This window comes from Crocuta crocuta, unplaced genomic scaffold (assembly GCF_008692635.1).
Source record: "Crocuta crocuta isolate KB4526 unplaced genomic scaffold, BGI_CrCroc_1.0 scaffold516, whole genome shotgun sequence".
Taxonomy (NCBI): Eukaryota; Metazoa; Chordata; class Mammalia; order Carnivora; family Hyaenidae; genus Crocuta; species Crocuta crocuta.
Window position 1 is genome coordinate 450367 of NW_027529538.1, and position 19309 is coordinate 469675.

The window sequence follows — 19309 nt, forward strand, 5'->3', positions numbered from 1 at the left end:
AAGTCACATGACCAGTTCACAAATGAAGAGCTTAACAGGTGACTGAATTTCATGACAGCTGAGAAATTATTTTCCTATAATAAAATCTAAACGCATTTGGCACTTTTTTTGTTACTATCTATTTAAGCGTTGTTCAAGCTTTTAGCACATCTCACTTATCTTTTTATGATTAACTGTGGCTAGAACTTAATTTTCTGAATATCAATTCATAAAGAACCGTTGAACTGGAAAGACAAAAATATGCTTATATATGAGTCCAAACTTGGTATAACATAGTGTGTAAAACATACCTTTTTGTACTTTAAACCATTTGGAGCAAACTCTTAAAACTCAACATTACCCAACTAAAACACGAGCCAAAGATCTGAGCAAACATTTCTCCAATGAAAATATACAAATATCCAATAAGCACATGGAAAAGAAGTTCAACATCACCAGTCATTAGGGATATACAAATCAAACCACAATGGGATGCCACTTCATACCTACTGGACTGACTATAATAACAAAGATGAACCATAGTCATTGTCAGAGAGGAGGGGACACTGAAACCCTCATATGCTGCTGGTGGGAATCCATAATGATGCAGTGGCTTTGGAAAATATTTTAGCAGCTCTTCAAAAAAGTTCGGCATAACTATCATATGACCCAGCAATTCCACTGCTAAGTGTATGTATACTCAAGAGAAACAAAAGCATGTCTACACAAAACCTTGTATACAAACGTTCATAGCAGCATTATTCCAAAGAGCTAAAAGGTAGATACCACCCACATGCCCATCAACTGATCAGTGGATAAATAAAATGTGGCACAACCAGACAATGGAATAGTTTTCAGCCGTAGGAAGGACGTACTGATTCGTGCCGTCACATGGATGAACCGGGGAAACATTATGCTACGTGAAGAGAGCCAGGCACAAACCCTGTTTATGATTCATTTAGATGAAGTGTTCAGAACAGACAAATCCACAGAGACAGTAGCATAGAGTTACCAGGGCTGGAAGGAGGGAAGAATGGGAACGGAAAATGACCCCTAAAGGGTGTAGGGTCTTTTTGGAGTGATAAAAATATTCTGACATCAAATAGTGAATTTTGTGAATATACTGAAAACCATTGAATTACATACTTTATTTTTTTTTAAATTTTTAAAGTTTATCTTTCAGAAAGAGAGAGACAAAGCATGATGAGCAGGGGAGGGGCAGAGAGAGAGGAGACACAGCATCTGAAGCAGGCTCCAGGCTCTGAGCTGTCAGCACAGAGCCCGGCATGGGGATCAAACTCACGAACTGCGTGCGAGATCACGATCTGAGCCAAGGTTGGACGCTTAACCGACTGAGCCACCCAGGCGCCCCTGAATTATATGCTTTAAAAGGTACATTTTATGGTATGTGAATTATATCTCAATTACAAATTTAAAACAAAAAAACCCCACAACAATCCTATGTATGGATATGTTATTCAAATACTTAACCACTCTAATGGACTAGAAGACTTCATCTGAATCCATAATGCCAAACCAGTGCCTACTAGGCACTCATTTTTTTCTTTGCATGATTAAACAAGTGAACTAAATACATACATTATCCTAAATTGAATTCCTTTGACTCATTTCCCAGGGGTGATAAAATTGGGTCCCTATGACTCATCTCTCAGTGTTGATGTGGTTGCTTTCTGCTGGTGATCCCACTGCTTCCCTTCCTAGGTTTAGCTATCAGCCACTCGCCAAATAATATCCACTTGCTCAGATGATGTTATATGAGCAGCCCGGTCCTGACAGAATGTGCACTGGGCACTTTGTTAACCATCATTCTACGATTTCACATAGGACGCCATGTTTGCCTGGATGAAGAGACTAGATGGGATGTTTCTGCAGTGAAAGCATCCGTCTGTCACCATGTCAGGTAATAAAGGCTGAGATGCTGTGGGAGGAGGAAGAGAAAAGGGGCAATGAGAAAGGAAGGGGTGACTAGCACAGGTACCAATGGAAAATGGATCCTGGCCCCAAGTGTAGAAAGAACCCAATAGTTACTTTTCTCTGCTACTTTTATTTATTTTTTTAAATTCCGTTTCATGTTTACTTATTTTGGAGAGAGAGCACGGGCAGGGAAGGGGCAGAGAGAGAGGGAGACACAAACAGACTCTGAAGCAGTCTCCAGGCTCTGAGCTGTCAGCACTGAGCCTGATGTAGGGCTTGAACTCACAGTGAGATCATGACCTAAGCCAAAGTCAGACACTCAACCAACTGAGCCACCCAGGCGCCCCTCTCTGCTACTTTGAAAGTGATAGAGTACTGACATTGCTCAAGTCAAGAAACAGTTGAGTTGTCCTTCAACTATATCCTGATAAATTGGTTTTCCTTGTCCAGAAAGAGTGAACGATGTTAATAGTTACTGCTAAAATATGCAAAGACATCTAGTCATCACCAGCCCGCCATTCGTTCTTGTGTGTCCAGCCATCCACCGTTCCTGGGACTCTGCTGGTATTTGCAGCATGGGAACTAAGAGCACGGGCTGTAGAATCCCTCAAATCTGGATTATAGTTCCAGCTCCACGCCTCGTCAAGCCCTGCGTCTTTGGCAGCTTATTTAGTTTCCCTGGATGCTTCTCCATTTGTAAAATGTGGATCATGATATCTACCTTTTAGGATTGTCATCAGAACTGGGTTAGATTGATGTCTGTGTGTGCTCCATAGGTGTTAGCTATTATTGTATCTTCATTCTTAGAATCGTGGCTCTAGTTTCAAGTTTTTTACTTGTTCAGAATCTAATTTTCTTTTAGGTCCGGCCTATTTTTTAAGAATAAAATTTGCGTCTATATGCTAATATTAATTTACATTGCAATTCTAGCATTACCTGCTTACCCTCTTATTGTGAAAATAAACAGTAAATTTATACACTAATTGTTTACATCAAATTAATAGCCTTTATGTGAGCCTTCAGATCACATAAAAATAACTCCTTTTACACTCTTTAGAGAGGTAATTCTCTGTCTTTACGAGGGAAAAAATGGCCGTTTCGAGAGGGTTGGTGACTCATCGACAGACAGCCAGCTGCCCAGTGGTATGGACAAAACCAGATCACACTGTTTCCCATTCCCACTCAGTGCTCATTCCAAGGCACCAATTCCCATGGTAAGGAAAAGACAAAGAGCGAAACTGGTCACTTGCCCTGAAGGTTTTCCCTTAATGTTGTCTTCAGTCCCCTGTTTGAGCTCCCCAGTGTACATCTTCCCTCTCTCACGCCCTCCTGACCCCGTTCTAGTTCACCAACCTTATGGCACCCAGGCTCTTTCCTGACCTCCAGTTCAAAAGGTTTGGTGGAGCTTCCAGTGTTAATTACAGCCTCCCACACTATAGCCCTACCATCTGGTGAACAATTTCAGAGCTGGTCATTCCTGGGTAAAAATACCCAGCCCCGTAGCCCATGGCTGGCATGGAGAACTGTTTGATGAGATTTTGGTCTTACCTGCTGGCTCCTCGTGGGTTAGCAATGTTCCCCAGGCACCTGTTTTATGTTCCCTTCAGTGGCTCTTAGTTTCCAATTCTTTATTCTGTTCTGTGTCAGAATAACTCAAAGGGAAAAGAATAGTCACTAAGATCCTCCTTGAAAAATAGTTAAAAGCCATTTTGAAGACGTTGGGGTCCAGGTGTTTAGGTGTGGTGCTTTGTTCCTGTCTTGGTCCTGCCAGCAAAACTTTGTACCCCAGGATCAAGAGGCTGATGAATGATCTGAACAAAGGCACTGGGCCCTGGGGCTAGTGTGGCTGGGCGCAGCGTGGCCTGCAGATGTGGCCTGGGTGGTGGGAGGCAGGCAGGACAAAGTCTTCTTTATGGACGCTGAGTGGAAAACTAGTCGCGACACGTGGCTAGAGGGTGTTACGCAAGCTCGACAAGGAATAGACACTTTCCGTACCTCATTCTAAAAGTTTCCTTTTTGGGGCGCCTGGGTGGCTTAGTCGGTTAAGCGTCCAACTTNCACATTTTTTGTAATAAGCCATAAAAGCGACAATAACAATAAAACTCTAGATGAATTGTGGGATGGTTTTAATGTGTTTTTAAAAGAGTATAACCATGATCTCATAATAGCACGGATTAAGAAAAGACATGTCTGCTTTTAAGATGACTTTATTCTGTGAGTTTCTAGCACCCACTCTGGTTACCTCCCAGAAGCTCGGTAAACCCCAGAGGACACTTGAACTTCCCTTATGCAAACCACTGATTTTAATTTGAATGAAATCTGTTGTATTATAACGGGGCTTTTCCTTACTCTGCTGTTTTAGATGACGGGCCTTTTAGAAGTGTTTCAATTCAACATATTCTTAGACGATACGATCGTGCTTTAGGCTTTTGGCTTTGCACTTTTTTGGTGAGTTTGCTGTGAATCATGTCTTTGGCCAGAAGCTTAATGACACAGCCCAATTGTCTACTTTAATGAGAAGGGAAATGTCAGGACTTCTGTGCCTGACCCACACACCTCACATAAGACGCGTTCAATACCCATCACCACTGGCCTTATAAATGGCTTTAAATGGATTGTTGGTGACAGGACCACCTGTTTTCAAACCCTGGGAAGAGGGTGAAGTCATTCACGCATCAAATATTCATTGATGCCTTACACAGTGAAAGCCTGAGAATGCAACACCAAGCACAAGGGTCCCTGCCCTCAAGAACCTCAAGGTCTCCTACACAGGCACGTGCAGACTGCATGAAGTTTCCAGTAAGATCATGTAGAAGGCAGGTGCTCGCACGGGTGAGGGAGTAACTGACTCTGACCCGGGAGGAGGAGAGATGCTCAAAGAAAGCCTCACAGAGCTTCCTTTTATTAACACAGTGGGTCTTTCCTGAGTATATGCCAGCACTGCCATGAGCAGCAGCAACACAGCCCTGAGGGTGTAGATACACAGCCAGAGTTCAATTCTCATTGAGAGGGAGAGAAAAAAATAAGTAAGGGCCAAGTGACACACAAAAATTGTGTTTTCCTTTTCCTTAGGTGTTTATAGGTGTTTTTTTCTTAGGCGTTTCTTAGGTGCTTATTAACAACCTAAGAGCTGCTTCCGATCCAGTGACCAGAGACAATCACTCTGGGGGGTGAGGTGAGATTTGATCTCAGAACCTCAAAGCAAAATGGAAGACTCTTTCTGGCAAGGCAAATGTCCAGTTCTGAGCTTCCTGGTGCAGTTAGGGAACCAAGTGACCTCTGCAGGAAGACCTCAGGGCTTTCCCGCACCCCCTGGAGCACAGCTGTGGTCTACCTGCTCCCTTTGGTTCTCTGGGCAGAGGAAAGGGCCAACCAGTGTGTGCTGGGAAGCACCTCTTCTCCAGGGTTTTTGGACTCCAGTCCAGTCTCCTTGCTCTCTGGGTCACATGTAGTCCTGACACATGTACCACGTGACTCAAAGCCAAGTTTCAAAGACGAGAAATGGAGTCCGTCAGAGTCTTGGGCGCTGTGAAGGAGGCAGTAGGGCGTTCAAACAAAAGATTCAGGAAACAATGTCTTTGCAATTCGTGGCAGGGACTAAAGATGAAAATCAAGGGGCGCCTGGGTGGTTCGGTTGGCTAAGCCTCTGACTTTGGCTCAGGTCATGATCTCACCGGTTTGTGAATTCGAGCCTCACGTTGGGCTCTGTGTGGTCAGTGTGGAGCCCACTTCAGATCCCGTCTCCTTCTCTTTCTGTCCCTCCCTGGCTCGTGCTTTCTCTGTCTCAAAAATAAAAACATCAAAAAAATTTTTTTAAAGATGAAAATCAAAATTTCAACCATGAAAGGGGTTCACCAGCAGCCAGGGCCGGGGCTGCTTGCTTGGAGTGAAGGCTGACATAAAAATCCAAATCTTTTGAGGATCTATACATGGTAATTGGCAGAAAACATCATAGAACAAAATGTATCAATTCCTTTCTTTGAAAATGGTGCTGAAGGCAAATGTTGAGGTTTACATCCTTTCTCTGTGGCCCTGCTGGGTCAGCCCCATGGAGCTCGAGGGGCCTGGGATTGGGCCCATCTCAGTGCAGCTATGATCATAAGGGACACGACTCTGACAATAGGGGATGTTCTTCCCAACAAGGGTTTCTTTATTTAGCTTGCATGAAATCTATGGAGCACAAAAGGTCCTTTCATAACAAGACAACACATAAAAGTAAAAAAAAAAAAAATGTTAACCATCAATGTATGGTCCATTATCCTATCTGTGCACTTGACTTTCAGCAAGCTGGGCACGAGACTACAGTGGAAACGCATGTAATATGTGGGCACGATGCAAGCCAGGCGCTGAAGTCGGAGGCAAGCACTTCAGAAAAACAAGAATAAATGAGTAGCTGCGATTCCATTTCTGGTCTGTTCCACGTGGGAATTGACCCCAGCAGCCTGGCTGTCTCTTGCTTTCCTAGTTCTTGTTCACAGCAGTAGCAGGGGCTTTTAAAATGATCGATTTGTGATGCAACAGAGGGGAGAGTATCAAATTCCAGCCCCTGAGTGCCCACGACTGACTTCCGTGTCGTGGGATGAGAAATGGGGAGACTCAGAGGAAAGTCTGACCAGCGGGCAAGCACCAGCTGGGTGCGTTCTACCAGAGGGGGACGGGCCGCCCGGCGGGGCACTGCGTCTTCCAGGTCTTTCTGCGGATGGCATTCCTTCCCACAGCCACCACCGCCACTGCCGCAGCCACGACAGCCACAGCACCTCATGGCGTCAGCAGAGAGGACTTGGGAGAGGTGAGGACGGAGACTCTGGGGTGAGGGAGGTCTGATGTTTGCCTCTGCCCGGGGACCCTTAAATACTGGATCTGGGGGGTTCACACAACAGAGTACTCACTCCCCCTCCTTGTTTTGACCCAGGGGGTATTTATTTCCTGTTACTTCCTCATGAGTACACACGACTTAATTTTCTTTCAATTTCAGATAAATTCCCTTTGATTTCAAAAGTGGAATCAAAGCTGAAATAGATAAGAGAACACTGCTCCCCCTCAGAACGTCTGCCTGTGAGTGCAATTCTTTTTCTTTTTTTCAAGAGAGCACAAGTGAGAGAGGGACAGAGAAAGAGAGAATTAGCAAGAGAGAGAGAGAGAGAGAGAGGAAGAGGATCCCACGAAGCCTCCATGCTTGGCATACAGCCTAACAAAGGGCTTGATCTCATGACTGTGAAATCCTCACCTGAGTCAAAATCAAGAATCAGATGCTTAATCAACTCAGCCACCTAGGCACCACTCAAGTATAATTTCTTTGGTTAATATTAGATGATCTAAACCATGGACATTCATCTTTCTCTCTTCTACAGATCTTAGCCTCCCAGAGGAGAGCTACCTGACTGGCATTTTGTCTTACCTTTTATCTTATCTTAATTATATGTATTTTATGTACATTATCTCATCTAACTGCTCTTTAAAAGTCCATGAATTTGGTATATAGAGTCTCTATTCAAATGGGCTATATAGTCGAATAACCTAAGATGAGCCATACAGTGTGTCTCCATTTGGGAAACTGACACTGACATAGCAGAGGTAATTAGAAGTCCTGGAGAAAAAAAAAATGAAAAGAAAACAAATCAATTTTCAGCAATAAAAGAATTTCTTACACATCAGATAGAAAATGTAATTTGAAAAATCCATTCAAGGGTGCCTGGGTAGCTCCACTGGTTAAGTGTCCAACTCTTGACTTTGGCTCAGGTCATGATCTCAGTCATAGATCCAGCCCTGTGTCAGGCTCTGCAATGACAGTGTGGAACCTGCTTGGGATTCTCTCTGTCTCTCTCTCTCTCTGCCCTTCCCTGCTCACATGCTTTCTCTTTCTCTCTCAAAACAAAGAAACATTAAAAAAAACATTCAAAATAGCAATATAATTATAACAGTTCTTAAACCTGATGACACACAAGATCTTTAGAAAGAAAATTATTAAATTGTGTTGAAGGAAATATAAGAGGAAATAAACGGAGAAATGTACAAGTTTATGGATGGGAATTCTCAATATCTAAATGATGTTATGATGGTCAATTTCCTGTATCCCCTTGCTTGGGCTAAAGGATGTCCAGATATCTGATAAGTCATCTTTTTCTGAGTATGTCTGTGAGGGTGTTTCTGAGAGAGATTAGCATTTAGACCATCACACTGAGTGAAGAAGATGGCCTCGTCAATGTGTGTAGGCATTATGCAATCCACTGAAGATGTGGATAGAACAAAAAGACAGAAGAAGGGTATGGGGAATAAGCTTAGGAATTCCAGAACTTGCACCAATGGGTTAATGAGGCATAAAGGAATAAAAGCCACAGGATGAACGCATCCAAGATGAGGTAAACAAGATTAGGTATTCAGGGCAGAAATGCCCCCAATTTAGAACAATAGCAGAAAGCTGCTTTCACAGGAAGGAAGACCAAAATAGGTAAACAGGGGTATAGACTGCAGCATGGCGAAGTTGTCCTGAGCAGAGCTAATTAGTAAAAGAAAGGTGCCTTGTTGACCCTGAGGTAGCATGCTCTGTCTGTCTTGTCCCCCTAAGCTAGCTAAAATAAACAGACGTGGCGCCTCATGTCTGCGGTAAACCACCATCTGCCCAGCACCAGGACTTCCTTTTGTATTGACCCAAACCCCTAACACCGCATATCTTCAAACCTCCCTTTCTCTCACACCCATGAGTTAATGCTCACAGTTTCATTGTCTCTTTGTGCACGTCCATGGGGCTTGTAAGCCTTCTGATCCTAATAAAAACAGAGCAAGGACCCTTACTCAGGGCTCTTATCTCCACCTGGACATTAGCCTCTCTCACATTTCAGTCCTGCATCCATATGCTCTCTTGCTGGACAAGATAGAACCCCAGACCTAGGGTCTACGACAGAAGGGTAAATTTGCTCTTTAGTTGAGCTGGGACATCCATCTTCTTCTGCCCTCATACGTCAGAGCATCTGGATCTCAGACTTTCAGACTCAGACCGAATGATATGACTGACTGGCTCTTCTGATTCTCCAGCTTGAGGACAGCAGATGGTGGCACTTCTCAGCCCCCATATAATGTGAGCCAATTCCTATGGTAAATCTATATGCCTGTATCTACACCTAGCTATTCTGTTGGTTCTGTTTCTCTGCAGAACATTGATGAATACAGATGTTAGTCATTCCTGAAGTAATTAACAAATTCATTGCAATTCTACTAAAAACCCTAAGAGATTTTTAAACTATTGGTCTCTTTTCACTGGTTCTTTGTTCACCTTTTAATTAAAAAAATTTTTTTTAGTTTATTTATTTTGAGAGAGAGATAGTGCAAGCAGGGGAGGGGCAAAGAGAAGGAGAGACAGAATCTTAAGAAGGCCCTGCACCATCAGCACAGAGTCTGATGCAGGGCTTGACCCATGAACCTTGAGATCATGACCTGAATTGAGATCAAGAGTCAGATGCTTGAACAACTGAGCCACCCAGGCGCCCCTTATTGTTCACTTTTTTAAAAAAATGTGATGGCTTCTCTGAAAGTATGTTTGACAAAACAAAAGTCAAAGAATGTCAAAGACTTTCTATTAAAAAGAATGAGAAGCTCATCTATCAGATATTGGGACTAATTCTAAAGTTATGATCATTAAAACAGTGTGATATTCTATCACTGAGACAGAGAGACTAGTGGACAGGAACTGAGAGCCCTGAGATGAAATCACAGAAATTTTGGAATTTTGTATATGGCAGAAACATTACAGGAGAAGATCACGGCCATTCAGTATCGGGCTGTCCATGTGGAGACAAATAATATGAGGGTCTTTCTTCATACTATACATTAAAATAAGTTCCAGATCTGGGGCGTCTAGGTGACTCAGTCAGTTAAGCATCCAGCTTTGGCTCAGGTCATGATCTCACAGCCTGTGAGTTCGAGCCCCACATTGGGCTCGGGGCTGACAGCTTGAAGCCTGGAACCTGCTTCAGATCCTGTGTCTCCCTCTCTCTCTGCCCCTCCTCCAGTCACTTGCATGCTCTCTCTCTCTCAAAAATAAACAAACATTAAAAAAAAATAAGTTCCAGATGATTCTAAGATCAAAAAGTGAAAAGCAAAACTTGATATTTTCGGAAGATGTGGAAAATTCTCTTTACGACTTCAAATTAGTAAAGGTTTTTTTTTTTTTATTTCTAGGCGAGAAAGAGAGAGACAGCGTGAGCAGGGGAGGGTCAGAGAGAGAGGGAGTCACAGACTGAAACAGGCTCCAGGCTCTGAGCTGGCAGTCAGCACAGAGCCCGACGCGGGCCTCGAACCCACGAACCGCGAGATCATGACCTAAGCGAAAGTCGGACGCTTAACCGACTAAGCCACCCAGGCGCCCCAGTAAAGTATTTCTTAAAATATACAAGGAATAGATTAATTAAAGACAAAATACATGAAAAAGAAGAAAACAACTTTACAAAATGATGCTGAAAACAAAAGTCAAAACCAGCCACAGGCTAAAGAGAAAATCAATTTTAAAAAGAGAACCAATGGTAAAATGAGTCAAGGATATTAACTGAGGAGTCACAGAAGACACAGCTTGACATATGGTAAGAAGCTCAATGCCACTAATGATCGGAAAGGTAGAAATAAAGACCACACTGTGGTATGTTTTATATCCACCCGATTATCAAAATGTTCGAGTCTGATCATACCAAATATCGGTGAGGATGCTGGGATTTTCATACAACATTGGGTGGAAATATGTCACTACGACCAATTTGCAGAGCATTTCAGCAACATCTGGTCAGGATGAAAATGTACATTATCCTGTTTATCCATCGCGGAAAGAATAATCCTATTCTAGTCAATGAGTTATCATCTGTTCTTGCCATTGTTCTGATGCTCAAGTTGTCCTACATTTTTTTTTCCAGTAGCCACACCTTCAAGCTGGCTCTTCTGCCTTTGAAAAATATCTCTGTCATTTTCTGAGTATCAACTTATATTCTGGCACAAGATGTTCACAGCCCCTTTCATCCTTTCCCAGCCCCAGACCTGGAATCACAGTCTTTCTTCCAAAGAGTCTGGTTCCTTTTATTGGAGAATGGTGTTGAGAACCCAAGATCAGGGTACAGATATGACCACTGCTAAGATTTTGTCCTATACATGAAGTTATTTCTGCTATAACACCATACATGTGCTCCACCAAAGCATAGCGCCGTACCAAATCATGTGATTGAAAACCACAGGGCTTATGGGGTTGAGGACAGCACTCAAAGAACTTAATCAGTGACTTGTTTTAAAAAAAAAAAAATAGGAGCTTAATTAAAATTATACATGATTTACATATATATTTAAAGTATATAAATCCTGGGGCACCTGGGTGGCTCAGTCGGTTAAGCATCGACTTTGGCTCGGATCATGATCTCATGGTTCATGAGTTTGAGACCCACGTCAGGCTCTGTGCTGACAGCTCAGAGCCTGGAGCCTGCTTTGGATTCTGTGTCTCTCTCTCTTCCCTCCCCTGTTCACACTCTGTCTCTCTCAAAAATAAATTTATATATATATTAATATATAAGTATATATATAAATATATATTATATATATATATATATATAAATCCTATCAGAAATGTAGCACTGTATCTTGAATAAGATGTGAAATTTGCTTGTAGAAGGTAGGTCCGAGAAGGATTTCACCTTGTGTTATTATGGCAATGGGTGGAAGGGGGAAGATCTGAAATGGGAGGGAAAGTTGAAACTACAAGTGTGGATGAGTGTAGTTCAGAACATAGGGCACCCGGGGGCTGGTCACTAGCTGTCTGAAGTGTGTGTGTGTGTGTGCGTGTGTGCGTGTGCATATGCATGTTAGCTGGATGCAGCTTTCTATATTTACTTGGTGTTTCTTATGGACAAAGTCCTGCAGAAGCAAACACAGAATCTGCATTCTCCTCAAATTATTTCCTAATGTATTAATCTCCTTGGAATAATTTTCTTCCAGTTGTATTGAGGTATAACTGACAAATAAAAAATTGTATGTATTTAAGGTGTACAATGTGATGATTTGATATATGTACACATTGTAAAATGATCACCATAACCAAGTTAATTAACACATCCATCATCTCAGTTGGGTACCATTTTGTGTGTGTGTGTTGAGAACAGCTAAGACTAACTCTCGTAAGCAAATTTCAAGTACACAATACAGTCTTATGAACTATAGTCACCGTGTTTTACATTAGATCCCCAGACCTTACTCATCTAACTGAAAATGTGCACCCTTTGACCAACATCCCCCATTGTCCCCTCCCCTCAGCCCCTGGTAACCACCTTTCTATTCCTTGCTTCCATGAGTTTGACATTTTTAGATTCCATACATAATTGAGAACATGCAGTATTTGTCTTTCTATGCCTGGCTTATTTCACTTAGCATAATGTCCTCCTTGGAACAAATTTGCATTTTTAAAACAAGTGTTATAGCAGAACTGACTGTATTATATGCTCAGGAATGATGCTAGGTGTTGGGAATTTAATGAACTGATCTTCTGTATGCTTTCCACCGGGCCTTCTGTCGTAGAGCTTCTCATAGTACATTATTATGGGTTACTTCTGTCTCTGTGTTTTTGATGGACTTTATAGGCTCTGGCAGGGCCAGGGTCATCTCTGATTCACCTTTCTCCCCTGACTGCTACATGATGTCTGGCATCTAGGAGACAGTTACTAAGCTTTTGGTGAACTGATCCAAAGAAGGATGAAGGGTGGTCCTTTCTTTTGCAGTGCGGTCCATCACAGCAGGCTCTCCAGTGAGTAGCCACTCACCATGTATGGCAATTGAAATTTAGATTAATCAAAATTAGGTAAGTAAAGAATTTTGTTCTTCAGCCTCATTAGTCATATTTTAAGTACTCAAGTAGCCACATGTTACTGGCCAGCTCAGAGGAGAACATTTCCTTCAGTGCCGAAAGTTCTATTGGCCATGTTGGTCTGGGCTCTGGTGGCTAGATGGTTACAGCTCCCTAATTATCCAGATTGTTATCAGAAGACCTGGTGTTATCCCCTCAAGCTTCCCTTAAGGATGAGAGGAAGATGATCCCACATTTGGGAAAATATTGAAAACATTTCAGACTGGGGGTGCCTAGATGGCTCAAGTCGGTTAAGCATCCGACTTTAGCTCAGGTCATGATCACAGGGTTCATGAGTTTGACCCCTGCCTTGGCCTCTCTGCTGTCAGTGCAGAGCCCACTTCGGATCCTCTGTCTCTGTCTCTGTCTCTGTCTCTGTCTCTGTCTCTGCCTCCCCCTCCCCCTTCTCCGTCTCTCAAAAATAAACATTTAAAAAATAAAATAAAAACTTAAAAAATCTGATTTTTCTGAAGAAGACTTTCAGCCTGAAATGTTTTCTCTTTTTTAAAAAATGTTTATTTTTGAGAAAGAGAGAGAGAGGGAGTGAGGGAGGAGCAGAGAGGGGTGGGAGACAGAGAATACAAAGTGGGCTCTGTGCTGACAGCAGAGAGCTCAATAAGGGGCTCAAACTCATGAACAATGAGCTCATCACCTGAGCCCAAGTCAGGCACTTAACCAACTGAGCCACCAAGTGCCTCAGAAAAATCAGATTTTATTTGTTTATTTTTATTTTTTAAAAATGTTTATTTTGAGAGAGAGAAAGAGAGAGAGAGAGAAAGAGATGGAGAGAGGGAGTGGGGGATGGGCAGAGAGAGAGGGAGAGAGGATCCCAAGCAGGCTCCGTGCTGTCAATGCAGAGCCTGATGCAGGGCTCGATCTCATGAACCATGAGAAACAAAGGAGTCAATAAACTATAAAGGAAGTGACCTTTTCTGGAAAAGACAGCACCAAGGAAGACTGTATGCCAACTCTTCATCTTCTCAAATAATCGTGTTTTGCAAAGTAGACTGAGGGGGAATGGCAAAATCACTAGGAGAGAAACAGAATCTTGTCTAATCAATGCCAAGCAGTAAGAGTGTGTCAAAAAAGAGAGATTTCCTAACCATCTAGTGCTGAGAAATTATCTTGTAAATTGCCTGGAGACATACCTTGGGCTTAACCACATGGAGACCATCCCGAACTTGAGTTAGAGCATTTCCAGTGAAGTGGTCATCAGGGAGGAGTGGAGAAGTTCCGGAGTTTTTGGTGAAGATATTTATTTGTCATAGAAGCAGAAACACCGGTAACACCTGGGACACACACTATCGTCCCCAATTATGTTTTTGAATAATGCATATGTATATGCAAAAAAATTCTGGAAGAAAATTATAGTGAACAGTAGTTATTTTAGTAAGGTGTGATTGTGGGTTATATTTATTTTCTTTGTATTTCTGTGCAGTTTCCAAATGTTCTACAATGAACATGTATAGCTTTCATGATCGGAAAAGGCAGAAATTATATTAAATATGCTTACATGTGTTATTACATTATCAGTAATTATGTTTAAATAGTGAAATCATGGGTAATATTTTTGTTTCTACATATTTTATAACTTATATATTATAAAGTATATATAAATCTTTTCTATATCAAAAGATTGCCCATGCATTTTATTATATATAATCTTATGGCTATTGTGGCGACTGCCCTATCCCACATTCTTGATCCCTACTGAATCCCTATTTTATTTCATTTTCCCCAGCTTTAATGAGGTAAAATTGACAAATAAAATTAGAAGATATTTAAGTTGACAGCATGATGATTTGATAGAGGTACCCGGTGTTGAAAGTCAATCCCTATTTTCCAGTGTCACTGTTCTCATGTCTGTCTTCTAGAGGGTACTGGATGCTTTCTGCAAGTGTGGGTGAAAGGGCAGGAGACACACGAGACAGTAGCGGGAGGCGGACTGGGCCTAACAGCGGCGTTCCCTTGCTTGAGGGTGGGAGAGGTGCCATCCTAAAGGATCTGATGCTTGGGGCGCCTGGGTAGCTCAGTAGGTGAGGCGTCCGACTCTTGGTTTCCGTTCAGGTCATGATCTCACGGTTTTGTGGGTTCGAGCCCCGCATCGGGCTCTGCGCTGACAGTGTGGAAACTACTAGGGACTCTCTCTCCCTCTCCCTCTCCCCCTTCTCCACTTGCACTGTCCCTGTCTCTCTCAAAAAATTTTTTTAAATCCTTTAAATAATAAACGTTTTGATGCTGCTGAGAATTGTCTAGAAAGCAGAAGGAGTTCATTGCAATGTCCATAGCACCTACAGTAGGTGGGCACGTAGGAGGTGCTGAACAAATACCTGTGGAGGCAGAAGGTGCATGAGAAAGGCCAGAGGGGTGGTCCTCAGAGGAGGGGAGGTGGAAGGGCTGGCCAGTGACAGGAGGAGTGGGGAGCACCACCATGGTTCTAAGTCAAGGCACGAAGGAGAGGGAGGGCAATCCGGCAGCTTTATAGAGTCCATGGGAGGAAGTGCCTTCTCAGAGAGAAGGGGCTGGAGGAGGCATCTCGTATCTGAAGAAAGGGAACAAGACTGGAAGTGGTCATTGCCAGAGGAACGGGAGCCATGCTGATGAGAGAAGAGAGGTGAGCGCGGAGGAGGATGGGATGGAGGGTCCCACTGGTTCCCTGAATGCCATTCACAGTGGCGCCACCAGATCTCAGCCCCCTCTCGCCTCGGCCTCGCCATTTTCCTCCTATTCAACACCGTTTCTGCCCGTTTCCCTTGCTCTTGTTCTCTCCTTCCTTTGTTATAATGTAATGAAGACACAACCAAGGGGTAGAAAAAAGAAAGATTGATTTCAATTGGAGCGATGGGGAAAAGCTAACATTTGAACTCTGTCTTTAAAAATGGACAGGATTTCAGTGGTGGAAGAGGGCATTTTCAGCTAAAGACACAGTCACAAGGGAGGTTTGGAAGGATAAAAGTTCAAGTGATGATTGTACGGCTGCTGTATTTCCTTTGTAAGAGCAAAAAGGTCTGGGTCACCGGAAGAATGTAGGGCGCACTCTGTGTTGTCACTTTCATCCCTCGGGGCCTTTGCTCTGTTGATGCCTTTCCTTCTTGTGCTGGGTGTTCTTTGCTGAGTCTTGCCTATTTCATTGCTATTGTCTCTGTCTTAATTTCTAAGTGCTGTGTGCACCGTGCAGCACATAGTGCCTGCACCATAAAGATTAACTACTGGTCATAATGGAATTAATTACCAAGCTCTCCCTTCTTGTGCAGCCTTGGTCTACCCTAGACCCCCACGTGGACGATTAGGCTGGAAAGTAAATTGGAGTCAGATTGTTACCAGTGAGTCTGGACTCTAGTTTAAAGACAAAGGCAATCAGCCGAGGACTGTCGAGTAAGAACAAAATGTGCACCACTGGAAATTATAGCAGCATAAGGTAGGGTTTGTTTTTTTTTAAATACAGACGCAATAAAATTTTATTAAATGGCATTGAGCCATTGTTGTACCATATACTAACCATGTGTAGAGATTTATTATACTCGATGAGGCTAATACTCAATAGTTGGGTACATTTTTTGAAGTTGTTTCTTTCCTCGGGGGCCCAAATTTTCCAAATCTCTGTTGTGACGGTCTTCAGTGTGTGGTTCGAGGACCTATGCGGGGCCCTGAGGCCTGTAAGATCATTCCTTTCCAACTGCACATCTGCGAGAGGCTGGATTTTCTTTAGGCACTTTGATCAAAACAACATCAGTACCACAGTTTTCACACGGAAGGTAGGTAATGAGAATCCAGCCATCTTTGATGAAGTGAGACATTAAAGAGGTTTGCAAAAGTATAAAACAATGTTAGTGTGTTCACTAAATTTGGGGGGGAAATGTAGTTGTTTTTCCCTCCAAAAATGTTATTAATGTGAGCAAGTCATGGGCTGTTAGTGTTATTTTTAGAGCAATGCAAACACTCGGAGGTGAGCCAATCAGATGAGAGGGAGTCTCTGGGGACAGAGAAGCTTCTCTCTGAACCCTCACGTCATGGTCACCTTACTGTCCAGTCTGTGACTAGGACTAAATGTACACATGTGATTCGTGCACAGAGAGTTAATCACAAGGCAGACATTCCAGAACATGAAGGTCCTGAAGACGGACTTGGAGGCTGTGGGCTTCTCCAGCGAGGATGATTTTTATAATTGCTGAGTGAGTGCACGTTTGCAGTCAGGGCGTCTATCTCAGGTAGAAGAAGTAGACATGTCTTCCAGTCTAGATGTATGTGGCCCCTTTGATCTGTGACATGCGGACCAGTGGTAGAAAGAGCAGACGTTGCAAGTTACCTCCCATATTTAAGGTTCTATGTTCTCTTCCTCTGCTGAAAGGGCCCCTAAGAATTTTCCTGAAAGAGGTGTCAAGAGAAATAACAATTCCCCTGGGAGATACTGGTGAGCAAGGCGAACAGTGGGCAGATGGCTCTCCTCCGGCTCATCTATTCCAAGACCAGCTATATTTGAAAACGGGGCTAGGTTCTTTGCTAAATATTCCCACTGGGTGAAACAGAGATATATTTAGCTAAACTGAAAATATGTGACTTAATGCGACTGAAGGTGTCAGGAAATAAACAGGAAGAGCCTGAAGTTTTCCTATAGGAACTGAAATAAACAACAGGGAAGAGGTCACGTGTCTTCCCATGCCCACCTCCCGGGTTGGTATATAAGCCCCGCCCCCGCAGAAGGCGGCATCAGACCTCCCTCACCTCCCGAGTCTCCGTCCTCCCCTCTCCTGAGTCCTCTCTACCCACACCATGGGGTGCTGTGGCTGCGGAGGTTGCGGCGGCTGCGGCAGCTGCACCACCTGCAGGTGCTACCGCGTGGGCTGCTGCTCGGGCTGCTGCCCCTGCTGCTGCGGCTGCTGCGGGGGCTGCTGCAGCGTCCCCGTGGTCTGCTGCTGCCGCCGCTCGTGCAGGTCGTGCGGCTGCGGCTCGTGCGGCTGCGGGAAGGGCTGCTGTCAGCAGAAGTGCTGTTGTCAGCAGACGTGCGGCTGCAAGAAGCAGTGCTGCTGCTAGGCGCGCGGGCCCCCTCCCCCCGCTGGTAAGGCTTGGCTCCCCTTCCTCCATCCACTTCTATGGCCTGTCCCCAGCTTTCCCCCTCCTCCCGCTGTGTCCACACTCCTCTGTCCACACTCGGCACAGCTTGGCCCACACCGCACAGCCCGGAACCACGGTGCAACCAGAGAGCTTACGAGAAGATGGTGGGGCCAAGTCCGAGTCTACCGGGAGCCCCAAGGGATTATATGTGTGTCCTGTTCCAGCTTTGTTGAATATTCCGTCCTGGCTTCTGGCCATTTGGGGGTTTTCTGCCTCCGTGCCGTCTTTTCTGTGGCTCTGTCTACACCTGCAGTTTTAAAGTTCCTAATAAAGTGACTTGATGCACGATCCCATCTCTTGGTCAGTCCCATGTTCTGTCTGTTTCTGGGTCGGCTACTCCGGCCGCGGGGCAATGGGTGGGACCGTGGTTCTGGCGCCCCCATGGGGTCCTGCGGTCACCCCGGACCCGACCCTGCACCCACAGCCATTCGTCAGAGAGCCACATGGCCTTCTCTGCCGCTGCCCCGAAGTGACAGTTCACCTGATGAGCCTCTTGCTCAGATTCAAGGGGGAAGGGAGGCTCCCAGGTGGGGGGGGNGAATTGGTGGAGGGAGGGGGCTCTGTGTCTTGAAACTTATTTCAGAAATGAAAAAGGGTCCCACAGGAAGGAAGAAGGTAAGTAGCCCCTACCCTGAGGTGCCGGCAGTTTCTGGGGAGGTTGGAAAGCATTGGCCCCGGCAAGGAGCTTGAGTGCTCTGGTCGGTTCTGGAAGACTCTTCGATCTTGCCAGCATCCTTGGCCGTGCCTCCCACAGCCGTGTATGTCTTCTCTGCCTCTGCAGATTTCATGCAGCGAACTCACCCTGCAGGCTCCAGGGGAGGAGAAACCTTCTGGTGCCCAGAGGCTGAGGGCACGGGCTGATTCCACTCAGCAACGAGAGGGGGGCCGCTAGGCCATCACTGTGACGTCAGGGCCAACGTCATTGCCAGCCCAGCTTCGGCAGCAGGACAGCAGAGGCGTCCCCTTATTCAGCTCACACTGCGCCCCGGCGTCCATTCAGAAAAGACAGCATGGGTGGTGAGTTTCTGTGGACGCCCCTCTACATGCATGGCTACTTCTATTCTTCCCTATAACCCTTCGAGGAAGGTTGTATTAGACCCGTTTCACTGATGAAAGGACTGAGCTTGGGGCGGTTCAGAAATTCACCCAAAGAAACGCAGCTAATCAGTCCTGACTTAATCCTAGGTTCTTCTGCCACCAACCCCGCAATCCTATTCCTATTCCATTGTTTCTCAGAGTTTACACCTGTGTCCTTGTTCGTTTATTCCTTTCCCGTCTTCACCTTCTCAAGCTTATGTGTGCACCTGCTGTTATCTGGCTATTCCTCACACTGCCCGGTGGTCCTTGAACCCTGCTGCCTGGGTGAGAGCCACATTCCAGCAAGTTCCTTCTCAGCACTCCTCAGAGGTATGTCTGGAC

General features: G+C 44.5%; 1 protein-coding gene across 1 annotated transcript; it reads left to right on the forward strand.

Annotated features, from left to right (window-relative positions):
• Window positions 1-17548: 17548 nt before the first annotated feature.
• Window positions 17549-17809, forward strand: LOC144229332 (small cysteine and glycine repeat-containing protein 3-like). The gene has a single exon (XM_077761378.1). The coding sequence runs from the start codon at window positions 17549-17551 to the stop codon at window positions 17807-17809; it is 261 nt and encodes an 86-aa protein (XP_077617504.1).
• The last annotated feature ends 1500 nt before the right edge of the window (window positions 17810-19309 follow it).